At 42.3% G+C, this 12,485-nt stretch overlaps 1 protein-coding gene across 1 annotated transcript in view; it reads left to right on the top strand.

Moving 5' to 3' along the window:
- Positions 1-12,485, top strand: part of LOC310841718 (cullin-9-like) — a gene marked incomplete at its 5' end in the record, with an annotated part of 53,466 nt that overhangs the window by 1,741 nt on the left and 39,240 nt on the right. Inside the window, 3 exon segments of the mRNA XM_083732934.1 lie at positions 5,193-5,801; positions 11,315-11,469; positions 11,815-12,345. Coding sequence (XP_083589060.1) covers positions 5,193-5,801; positions 11,315-11,469; positions 11,815-12,345 — 1,295 coding nt within the window.

The following is a 12,485-nucleotide window of genomic DNA, read 5'->3' as shown; positions in this document are numbered from 1 at the left end:
AGTTACTCTATTTGATTAAAAGTTGATTATTAAGTAATGGTCTGAACGGAAATAAAAGCAGAGGGAAAGACTTCTTCCGTTGTAACATTTATGGGACATTGCAAATGGATGCGCAAGCCTATGTCGGCAAGATACAAAGTAATGGAAAGAAGAAAATGTTGGAATAGCTTGATTATAAATCACCTGATGCGCGAGGTTATCACAGGTGCAAGGCCAAATGAGCCAGTTGCTGTGGTAATGGCTCTGAGCTGTAGCTATATCACGGTGATTAATGTATGTCAGCTAGTTTTAGTTGGCCTTAGTACAGTAAGCCTGCAACTTACACACATTTAACTTGTGCGCATTTACATACTTGGCCATTTAAAAAAAAAAATAGGGCGGAAAGGGGGCACAAAGGACTTTGGCAGCCCCACCCATCAATGAACCCAGTGTGTTTTGACTATGTGATTTTGGCTTTAGGAGCAATCCCCAGAACATGACCCCTGCATAAGGTGTGGGCCTATTCTACTGCGGTTGAAGCCTTGGAATTAGAGCAACAGAGATGTTCTGTATCTGTATATATCTGTAGCTGAAAAACCTGCAAGCTAAAACTTCCTGTTCTGTGTATACCTTTCTCCAGCACTGTTTGCTGTGTCTGTTACTTATGCAACAGTAAAAGATTTGGCTGTGAGCATGATCTAAATCCACACTTCCATTGTATATGTGTCTTATCTCAGATTCCTAACAGAACACTTCATTTTTTATGGTTAGAATCATTTACAGGAGCTGGAAAATCAAGATTAAGAAAAAGATAGGTTAATCTATGGGCGGAAAAGTGTTAAATGTTATCTTGCGTGGGGTATAAAACAATTAAAAAATGTTCTACACCTCACAAGAAGGAAATATAATTTCAAATGTTACCAAATTTGAAAATACATACTATCTTTTTATAATGACAAAGCCAAACGCTTCCACAAACAATCAAATGGCAGTATTGTAATTCCCATTTAAACCATTGCCATTGGACAATAGCCAGAGTCTTGTGAACATACTTCCCCTCACCCCAATCTTCTTCAGAGGATCCTTCAGCATTTGGGAGCAGATTTTAGGGGCAGGTGAAGGGGTGAGGGAGAGTCGTTTTTGCCATTGGTGCCCATTTTGCTGGTGGATGGACACAGTAGGATTTTGCCCACTGATTTTAGCTACATGGTATTTGCTTCAGTTTCTATACGTCCTATCTGTGTGTTAAAAAACCAAAGATTTAAATGTATAAAATGACAATAATTAGAAACATTGTCAACTGTCACAGAGGTTTTCCCAAAGGTTTTGGTTAGTATTATATCTGGTTATTATGTCCTCCCTTAAACCCCTGTAAGTACATTCATATTGTTTATACATCTCTAGACTGATAAATTTCGCATTTGAATGTTTATTGTTTTCTAGCCCCTCCATGGTGAGAGACTTTGTCTTAGAGTCTGTATTGCAGAGATGTAATATTTTTTCCCTTTATCTAGTTTAAATAAAATAAAAAATAAAAAATGAAATGTAAGAAAGTCATGGTTCATCAACTCTTAGAAGCAAATATTGGACTTTTATTCTTCTTTCCAGTTCATATTCAAAGTCAGTTTCTTTTTTTGTCATGTTATCAGTTAGTGAAGGGATATTTCAAAACATGTCACCTTAGCGCCACAGCTTCCGGTTTGTCCTTTGCATTTGAAACTGTCTAATCTTACAACCTTAGCACCAAATTTCACATGACAGGAGGCAGGCTCATAAAGCACATGTGAGTGTTTCTCATTGTGTGATGATTTGGTTGATAGTCATAATGCAAGCGGTTTGTTGTACCTACTGCTTTCTTGAAACTGATGGGAGAAAAGTAATTTTTTTGTGTGACACATGGCTTTAAATGTATTGATAGGCTAATTTGCAGTCCTGGGAATTTGAGGATTTTTAAAAAATGTTTTGAACTGTGAGCCTTGGCAGACTTGCTTGGAAATAAAGTGTGAGCAAACAATCAGATTCAGAAGTAAAATAATTCTGTTTGGAATGAGTGCATCCATTGCACTGCTGTCAACAAGAACACCACTAGGTCCACAAACTAGGTTTGTGTCACTTTCCAGTGATAACACAGCTAAGGATGAGCCGGGTTTCAATGCCTGCCCCTTGATGGGAGAGAGAGTGTAAAAAATATTTTCCTGTAATTTTTGCACTGTATTTCAGGCCACTATGCAAGAAAGGAAAGGACTGTAATTCCCACAGCGTTTCCATCATAAAGGGGATAAAGTCTTGTTTATCTTGGAGAGCTGTGCTGAAGACCATTACCAATGAAGGGGCATCTCTTGAAGGCAGGCAGAGATTGTTTTTAGTGGGGGCTGGCGCTGGTCAGTTTGAATCCCAAGGTCTCCTTTCCAAACCTGGCAAAGTCCAGCAGAGTTGCCCCACGGAGCAATGTATTCTGATCAGTTGTTTAAATTTGGCTAGAAGATGTTTGGTACAGTATTACTTTTAGTCCAGGAATAAGTTCCATGCTGGTTTCAGTAAGAGGTTGGCACTGAGTGGAACCCACTGATGACGCAGCATGGGTGGAATGCTGAGTGATGGAAGCGCAGTCTTGGAGCCAGGCTGTTCCAGATGACAAGAAGTCTGCCAAGCCTCCAGCACAGAAGTATTATTAATTGGTGTTAGCTTAGCAGATGTAAGAAAATACTGGTCGGACGACGTCCGCAAGGTCATGTTAAGTGAGAGAGAGAGAAAAATACAAACACCAGAAGGAAATATGCAGTGCATGATGGAAAGTGGAATCATTGAAGGAGGCAGGTTTGCTCTTTAGTTGTTGGATATTGGAGAATCCAGGGCTGGGGGTGCTGGCAGCAATAATGTCTAGCCCAGAATGAAAGTTGTCATTGTGCTTGGAAGACAGTTACTTTTAAACTGTGCGGCTGCTTTCTCTTTTTGTTCCTAGTTGCAGCCCTGCTGATTTCTTTTCACTGTGCAAAGTCTGTCTCTCTTCCATTGCTGTCAGCACTTGAGTATGCAGAACAGTTGACAGATTGCAAAGCATGGCTCACAAGGAGGAGAAGTTGCATCTAAGGCATGCATGACTAAGTCTCTGTTCTTACCAGTAGGAGCTAGACTGTCCGTCTCCCATCAGTGGGTAGCAGATCACAGATGACTTGAACATGCTGTAAAAAGTAATAATGCTTTTTTCTTGTCCTGCCTCTGCTAGCAATGTGAGGGTTTAGGAAGGATGAATGAAGGCGATCTATTGTCATGACTTCCCACAATGAGTTCTGGAAATTGTAGTTTGTGAGAGAACTAAGAATTCTGCTAGAAAACTCCCCCATCTATGGTTCCCCAAGGAGAAGGAATGATTGTTTAACACAGAAGTGTAGATATGATTTTTCTCCTCCTCCATCTAAGAGGATTAGAGAAAGGAACACACACATTTTTTCTGACCTTTGCAAAGCTCTAGTTCTGCTCAGTTTTATTTGAACTGTGAGAAATAAGAGACTTGGGGGGGGGAGAGTTGTTTGTGCTTTTCCTTTTGCTCTGCCCAACAAAAGTACAGTGGTGCCCCGCAAGACGAACGCCTCGCAAGACGAAAAACCCGCTAGACGAAAGGGTTTTTCTGTTTTGGAGGCGCTTCGCAAAACGAATTTCCCTATGGGGTTGCTTCACAAGACGAAAAAATCTTGCGTCCCCCAGCGGGTTTTTTTTGCTTTTTTTGCCCTTTTTCTAAGCCGCTAAGCCGCTTATCAGCTGTTCCGCTGATAAGCCGCTTAACAGCTGATCGCTGGAAGCCGCTTGACAGCTCTAGCACTAATCCGCTAAGCTGTCAATGGGCTTGCTTCGCAAGACGAAAAAACCGCTAGACGAAGAGAATCGCGGAACGGATTAATTTCGTCTAGCGAGGCACCACTGTATAAGATGGAATTTCAGAGAGGGCTGCCTCCCATTTCTTCTGAAGAGATTGCAATGTGTGCCAACATACAGAAAGGGATCCACCTCTGAATGAAACTATAAACCAGGATTGGAAGTTTCTGATTGCTGCATGGTGGGGGTTTTGGTGAGGGAGAGCAGGGGAGTCACAAGAGTTTGGGCAAGGAGAATGAAGCTCTTCAGAAATCGGTTTTATTGTTTTATCTTTTTATAAACTGCATTGAGGTTTTCTTTAAGTCAAGCAGCATATAAATTTTAAGAAATAAAGTCTTGTGCATGATTTTATGTTGTGAACCAGCCACCCTGTGATCTTTAGGTGGGCAGCAAACAAATTTAATAAATAAATAAATAAATAAATAGTTCACCTTGATCCTGTAAAATAAAGAACAGGGATGCTGTTTTTCCTGGACTGGAGAGAAGATTTTCTTAGTGTGAAGATTGCTCAGATCTCCTCTTTTTAGATCTGACATCTGCTCATCTTTTGTTTCTATAAATGAGTTTCCTGGTTTTACTTCAAAAACCACAGCAACTCTCACTGAATTTTATTTGGCCCATGTTTATTAGCAAATGTGTTTTATTGTGGAGAAGAGTGTTTTCTTATTAGTTCTAGCAGCGGTGGCTCTTAATAAAAGAGAAGCGTCTATAGTCCTTGGCTGCCTGATTCACAGCATATAGTTCCCTCCTATTAGAAGAGAACAAATCTCAAAGTGGTTTACAACACATTACAACATCCGATAAAGCAATCCAGAATTCAAGTTTCAAAGAAAATAGTTCAGGTCCTTCTCTAAGTGACATTTTGCGACTCCCAGTCTCCAACCTAGCACCCAGTAATCTCCATGTGGTCACAATTGGACCTGCACCATTCACAAAACGCACCTGGCACCTGGCTAGTTTTGGACACTGAATGAAAACCATGTTCCCTGTCTGCATTCTTGCAATGTAATAATGCATGATACATCAGGAGTTCTTCAGGGTCATGCCAGCTTTTCAGTGAACAAGGATAGGAACCTTTGGCTTGGAGCAAAATGTTTCTAAATGTGCATTAAGTGTCACGCACTTATAAGCGAGAAGTCAATGACACTGAGAAGTCTGTCTGGGAAATGGAGTGTATGACGGGGTCCCCACAGGAACAAGGAGTCATAGTTGATGTTATGCATTTTGCACCACACCAACTTTTTTACTTAAAACAATTTGGTGCTTCTAGTTATGGCACCATGGGGCACCTAGCCTGGATATCTCTCGGGAGCCTAACCTCTTCCCTTCGCTGTTCACAGATATATCTTCCATCATGGTGGGCGAGAGGAGAAATGGAAATCTGCTGGTGCATCTTGGGCCCAAACTGCAGGCCTATCCCGAGGAGCTAATCCGGCAGCGCCGTGGTCACGATGGCCACACCGAATACTTGATTCGCTGGAGCATCCTTAGCTTGGATGACAGCCTAGGAAACAGCGCCAATGCTGCTTCCTCCGAGAGCAAAACGGAGAATATTCTGATGTGGATGTCGGCAGAGGAGGTTTATGCCAACTGCCCCACACTGCTGGGCAAGAGGAAACCTGAGGGGCAGCGGGTAAAGGAGGAAAAAGCACCTAGCACATTCCCATCTGACGTCACTCTGGATGAGGCCTCGCTGCTTGAGATGAAGGCTGATGTCAGGAACCTGGTGCAGCGGGCTGCTCGGCAAATGGCCAGGACTACAGGCCCAGAGTCCTCCATCCTGAACACCATCCATGTGCTCAGTGCCTATGCCAGCATTGGCTCGTTGACGGGTGTCTTCAAAGAGACAGGTGCTCTGGATCTGCTGATGAAGATGCTGTGTAACGAGGAGAAGCAGATTCGCCGAAGTGCTGGGAAGATGCTGAGGGCCTTGGCTTCCCATGATGCAGGTGAGATTTCTTGGTCTGAAATCCTAGAGTGACCTCCAGGCTTAGAATTGTAGAGTTGGAAGGGACCCCAAGGGACATCTAGTCCAGCCCCCTGCGATGCAGGAATTCTCTTTTGATAGTCCCTAGAATGCTTTGAGAAACTGGAAAGTGATAATGATTCATATGGATGGAGTACCTGGTGGGATTGGGTGGCTGAATCTGCTCAAGGCTTCTGCCTGTTGCATTTGATGGTGGTATTGTTATTCAGATAAGAGGAAGCAGTCTTGCATCTGAAAATGTGGTTGTCTTGTTCATTAGGGCTGAGTAGAGTTTTGATTCCAAACACAGTCAAAGTTTGGTGAGTCTGAACCTGCTCCAGAGACACTGCAATCACTGTTCTTTTACGTAGCATTTTAAATTGCCAAAGCTTTCTGTGTTCCTCATGGTGTTAGATTGCAAGACAGATAAAGTGTGGTTTTCTAGTTGTCTTGGGAGAACCAAGATCTTAAGAACTTCTAAAGAAACTTCCATTTTAGATTTGAGGATGATTCCAGGGCTAAATGAATAATTACAGATCCCTTGCTGGAACTACGTTTAGTAAGATCTCTCAGACTTTTCTCTGTGGGTTTTAATAGGGTTATCCTGTATTTCTTGAATTTAGACAAATAGGTTTTCCCTGAGTCTTTCCTCAGAGGTATGTTGCAGCAATGTTCATCTGTCACATTCTCACACTAAGCATGGTTTATCTTTTTCCTTGGGGTTCTTTAGAGGAAAGGAAAAGGGATATAGCTTGCCTTGAGACCTTGGCTATCTTGATTTTTAATTATTTCTAGGATACTTTTAACCTTGATGTTTTAAGTGTTCAGTCTGTAGTTCCCTGCAGCTGTAATATTTCTTGCTAGACTAGATGGGACTGTATCCATTAACTGTTTAAATGGAGGTCCACTCACACAACAGGACTTCCCTTTCCTCTGCTCTCCCCATGCCCTCAAAATCCACATGAGGAGGGGGCAAGGGGTGGGCTGCAGAGGAGATTCCATAGTACAGGTGGAAGTCTTAAGTGTGGAATGGCAGCTTTGGATACAGCCTTCATTGTGAGGCATGGGGATATTCCTCCTACCCATGAAGTCAAAACATCATTTTAATGAATATTAATATTTATTTTTAATTCAGCTCATTGGACTGAAGTTTGGTCAAACTTCAGGCAAACAAAAGTTTGGTGTCTTCTTTGGGAGACAGTTCAGGTTCATGTGCAAATATTTAAAAATTCACCCTATGGAGGATTGCCCCAGCGTTTAGACCAGGAAACGCTTTCGGATGCTGGGTTTCAGCCTCAGAATTTGGGGATTATTATTATTTTTTTAAAAAAAAAACCTCATTTTCGTGGTCATTTGTCAGGGATTCATTAGCTGTGATTCCTCCATTGCAAGGGGTTGGTTACCTCGCAACTCTACAATTCTGTGATGTGGATTTTTATAGTTATGAAGTGATTAAAATCTTGATAAAGTATCCTGATCTTAATGATGGACAGTAAGCATATTACGCAGCAGGAATGAGGAATCTTTTTGCCTCCATGGGCCAGATCCACATTGGGATTGACCTTATGTGCTAAATTTAACAAGTGGATGGGCCTACCCACCTGTCAGTCTCCTGACACCACAGTGACATCAGCTGATTTGGTGCTGTCGAGCTCCAAAGCTGGGACTTCAAAGCACGTCGCAGGCAACCAAGGAGTTGGAAAATTGAGAAAACGACAACAGTAAAACTTTTTTATAGCAGCTGTATCAATGCAGCTCTCTTGTTTCAGAGGGGTTTTCAATGCAAAACCCCTTCCTGGTCCAGTTTGCATTAAAACTGCTCTGAAAACAAAGACACAAAGCTCCGTGCAAGGTGCTCTGAAGTCCTGACTTTGGGACTTCAAAGCATAGCCAAACCGAGCAACCACGCTGCATTGCGTTAAATAGTCCTGTTTGTATCAATTAACTGGAGCAGTGAGACATTGAAAAACCCACTAGGACAGTAATTGAGAACAAGCACAAAATGGCAGTCTTCTCTAGAGAAGAAGAATAAATAACATTAAAATGCAGGCCTTCCTCTTGTTTCTTTGATTAACAAACCAGGTGAATGCTGTTGACTTCAGCTGGGTTTCTGAGAATGGCCATGGGCTGGTGAATAGAGAGTTAGACTTTGACCTGGGCGATTGGAGTTAAAATTCCACCTTAGCCTTGGACTTGCTGTGTGGCATTAGAAAAATAACAACTTCAGTTTTCCATCTGAGAACTTTAGTTTTCCATTTGAATTCTCCTCCATCCCAGCAAACACAGGCTGACTTCTAGAAAGGTAGCAAATAATAAAAAGTTGCATGGAAGCATATAAGAAGCTGTTTTATATTGAGACAGACCAGCAGACAACATTCAATGGAGTCAACTAGCAGCTATCTAGAGCCTCAAGCAGAGGTCTTAATGCAGTTTTGCTTCTTGAGTCATCAGAGTGTGTGCCTGGTACCTTGTGCTTGCTAATCATGTATCCTCTGCCCCATGTAAATGTTAAATAGGCATGGATTACACCAGTTTAAACTTTCTGAACACAGCAACCTGGCTCTATCTGCAATTGACTTGGTGCTGCCACATGATGTGGCTCTATCTAGACTTGCAAAGTTTGGCTGTGATTCCCGGTGTGTTTCGGTAATTAAGTTAGAAGGGCTAGAGACAAACTTGGCAGCTTTCTTTTCAAACTTCTGCAGAGTAAGTAGTAGTGTTTCAGGATAAAGCTGACCTTGTATGCAATAACTAAATTGGTTTTAGGGTTTTCCCGCCTCCCTTATGACACAAATTGTGATAATTATTTATTTGGAGCCTTTGTGAATGTTTTGTTTCTTTCATGCTTCTCAGGAAGAGGCATTGACAATTAGTCATCTGTTTTTGGAGTTGTTCTCTTATGCTCAGTTCACATTACAAGCTTTGCCTGAATTTGCTTTTCAGCTATTTCAGAAACCTGGAGACAGTGAGTCCTACCACTCCAAATCTTAAACTTCCATTGAATATTTGTTGGCTTGAGTAATTAAGAGAGAGAGAGAGTAAAAGAAATTCAAAACATGCTAATTTTCCAATTCATCTTTGTCTGTATAGTGAAAAGAAGGGAGAAACTAAATTCTGACAGACCATTAGCAAGAATGGTTGTTGTTGATTATACATCTCTGTTGTATTAGCAAGTATACTCTTTTTTAACAACAGGAAGAAATGGAGGCACAGAGAGATGACCAACTTGCCGTTAGAGAAACGAACTCAGTTCTAAAACTCTTGACACCCACTTACTACTCTTCCTTTCCCTATGTACTGAGATTAAATTTGCGCTGAAAAATGTAATGTGGGGCAGTTCTTGGAAATTAAGGTTTTACTGATAGGATATCAGCTGCTTAATCTGTGATCCTTTGGTGGAAAAGACATTAGCAGTGCCCTTCATAATGTTCCAGAATACATGTTTTTCCTACACAGAGATTAATCTTGCACTTAAACTCATGATTCATTAAGCCAGAATCTCACAGCTGCTTAATGTAAACTTTTTAAAACACAAAGATTAGGAAGTGGACAGGGCTATTTATGGTAAGAACCTTAAACAAGAGTGGTTGAAAGAATGCTAAAGCCAATATTTCTAAATTTTATATATTAGTTGGAAAGGACTTAACACTGCCTACAAAGCTGGATGAAAACCAAATGTTACTTTACCCAGTAATAACTTACCAGGTGCCTTCGTGCAACCTGAATGCTTACTCCTACCACTGACTAATGCCTGCCCCTGACTGTGTAACAAAAAACCCAGAAATACAATTCCTTAAACTGCACAGGCCTTTTTGATCTTTGCTTCTGCTCCTCTGTGTTCAGCTTCTCACAACCCGACTGACTACATATCTAAGTACCACTCAGAGCATTTCCAGACTTCCTCTGTCTCTCCTTTTAAAATAACCTTCTGGCTTTCATCCTTGTATATGTAATGGCAAACATTTTGGAGACAGTTTTTTATTCCTGCCACCACATCACACAAACTCATTCTGATAGATATGTATTGTGGTAAACCTGCCATACCAGAGAAACTGCATACTAGACAAAAACAAAACAAATAACCAAGAAATAATGCCCATTATATTTGAGAGCAACTGAGGTCCTTTCTGGATTCCCAGGAAGATAATGTAAAGAAAAGCCCTTAAGCTGTGTTTTATGTTGTCTGCATTTTGTATTGTACAATTTTGCAAAAACATTCTCGGTATAAAATTAGACATTGCATTAGATGGAGCTTATTGTTCTTGTTCCTCAGAGCCCCACTTTGGTAACCATAAACATTTCCCCTTAATCTCTGAGGACATGCTGTCTTTAGAAACTGTGTGACTGAACTTCCTAAAATGTCCTATGCTTCTTAGTTATCATACCCTGGACTTTTGAGCTGTCACAGTTTTCACTAATTCTCAATTTTGTTGTCATCTCCAAAGACGAGCAAGAGCTGAATTTGTAGTGAATGTTCTGGCTTCTTGTCATATCGTTAATAAGCAAAGGTTGAGTGAGTCTAGATCAAATTGGTGGTAGTTACTTGTCACTGATGTGTAAAGGTAAATGGACCCCGACCGTTAGGTTCAGTCATGGCCGACTCTGGGATTGTGGCACTCATCTCGCTTTATTGGCCGAGGGAGCCGGCGTACAGCTTCCGGATCATGTGGCCAGCAGACTAAGGGGTAAAAAAAGGGGGGGCAGATGTTCGGGGGGGGGAAACTTTGGCAATCCCATCCGCCATTGCACCCAATGTGTTCTGACTATACGCAATTTCAGCTTTAGGAGCTTACTGTAAAACTTCCAGCGGGAAACAGGATAATCATTTCTCTAATGTACATTCCCAAGCTCTTTTCCTTTTCTCCCTAATAATAGCAAGTGCTAACCAGAATGTATAAACCATCTTCAAATTCTGTATTCAGGTTCTGGTTAAGACTGAGAACATTAGCATTAACTTTCATTGAAGCCTATGGAATAAGGGTGGGAGGAATTAGTGTGGCTATCTGAAGTGATCAGTTGGCTCCCTCTTACTATTCCAACTTTAATTTATAGGGGAAAACTAAGTTTAGGCTCTCATGGTGATGAAAATAAAGGTTGAAGACATGAGAATACTGTGGTGTATTTGAGAGGTTCAGTAACCAGAAGAGAGGCAGTAGTCTTAACCATGTTTTGTTTTTACATTCTGTGATTTTGAGAGGGACTGGGAATGCGAGCTGTCTTGAACTGCTGCATCTAATGGAAAAATGCTTATTCTGCTAAAGTAGAACTTCTCTGCCTTGAAAAGCTTTTTCACCTACCACATTTATGCATTTATTACCTGTGTGTGTGACTTACCTGTGGGTCAAGATACATTTCTAATGTACATCTCGGAGCTTCATTAAATGTGATAATCCAGAACAGATGTATAATGCTGGAGAAGCACCACTGTTTTGCAAAGATCTCCTCTCACTGGCAGAATATGAGGCGCAGCACTGAGTATGTCTGTTTTGGTTTCAGGAAGCCGAGCGTATGTTCTCTTGTCCCTGAGCCAGCAGGATGGCATTGAGCAGCATATGGATTTTGACAGCCGCTATACTCTCTTGGAGCTGTTTGCAGAGACGACATCTTCCGAAGAGCACTGCATGTCCTTTGAAGGCATCCATCTCCCTCAGGTACCTGCTGATCTGACTGATTCTGATATGGTCAGGAAGGGTTCACTTGTGAAGACAGATGGTTGAGAATGCAAGGATTTGAGTGCATGTCTGAGAAGCAGATGAGATAAGAGTGGCATGACCCAAAGACTGAGATCAAGGATGTTAGTTGGCTGGGATAATCCAGGGACTTGCCTAGTGTGGAGGTGGAGGGCAGTGGGTTTGGAGAAAGCCAGAACTCACAGGGGCAGAAAATTAATTGGAAATGGAGATATAATACAGGATGATTTAGGGTCTAGCTCAACAGCGAGCTAGGGGAGAGCATAATTTTCTAGCTGTTGGCCTGATACATTGCATCTCTTTCAGATTCCAGGGAAGCTGCTGTTTTCTCTGGTGAAGCGCTATTTGTGCGTCACCTCCCTCATGGACAAGCTTAACAGCACCACAGAACTGGGAGGGGAACGCCAAGACTGCGCAGCCCCCAGCGCAAACTTTGGGGAAAAGAGTCGGGTGCAACGGGAGTTTGACTTCAGCATGGCCATGGCGAACCTCATTTCGGAGCTGGTGCGGGTCATGGGGTGGGACCGCAGCCAGGAAAGGGAGCTTTCCCTCAGGGAGACGCAGCCTCGAGTTGTCCGCTCCATCTTCCAGCCCAAGGGTTCCACTTGTACTGCTGTCCAGGTCCCTCTGGTCACCCCAAAGCCGTCGCCACGGAAAAAGCAAGGGCAGGGATTTTTGACTTTGTCAGATTTCTCCAACCGTAGCAGCTATGTAGAGTATGTGCAGGAGAACCTGAAGCCGGGGATGACCGTGCGCATGCTGGAAGACTACGAGGAGATCAATATTGGAGACGAGGGCGAATTTCGCCAAAGCAATAGTGGGATGCCCCCTGTACAGGTATGTGGTTTGGAGAAAGAAGGAAGGATGGAGCAGAGCAAAGAATTGGGGGATGGAGGGGTGGAACTTGCAGTGTTGTTCCTCCCAGGATTCAGGGGTTGTTCCTTTTGGTGGAATGTTTAAGTGGCATTTAGAACTGC

The sequence above is a fragment of the Podarcis gaigeae genome (genome assembly GCF_964106915.1).
Source record: "Podarcis gaigeae genome assembly, chromosome: 3".
NCBI classification, from domain to species: Eukaryota; Metazoa; Chordata; class Lepidosauria; order Squamata; family Lacertidae; genus Podarcis; species Podarcis gaigeae.
This window is presented reverse-complemented; position numbering and strand designations above follow the sequence as displayed.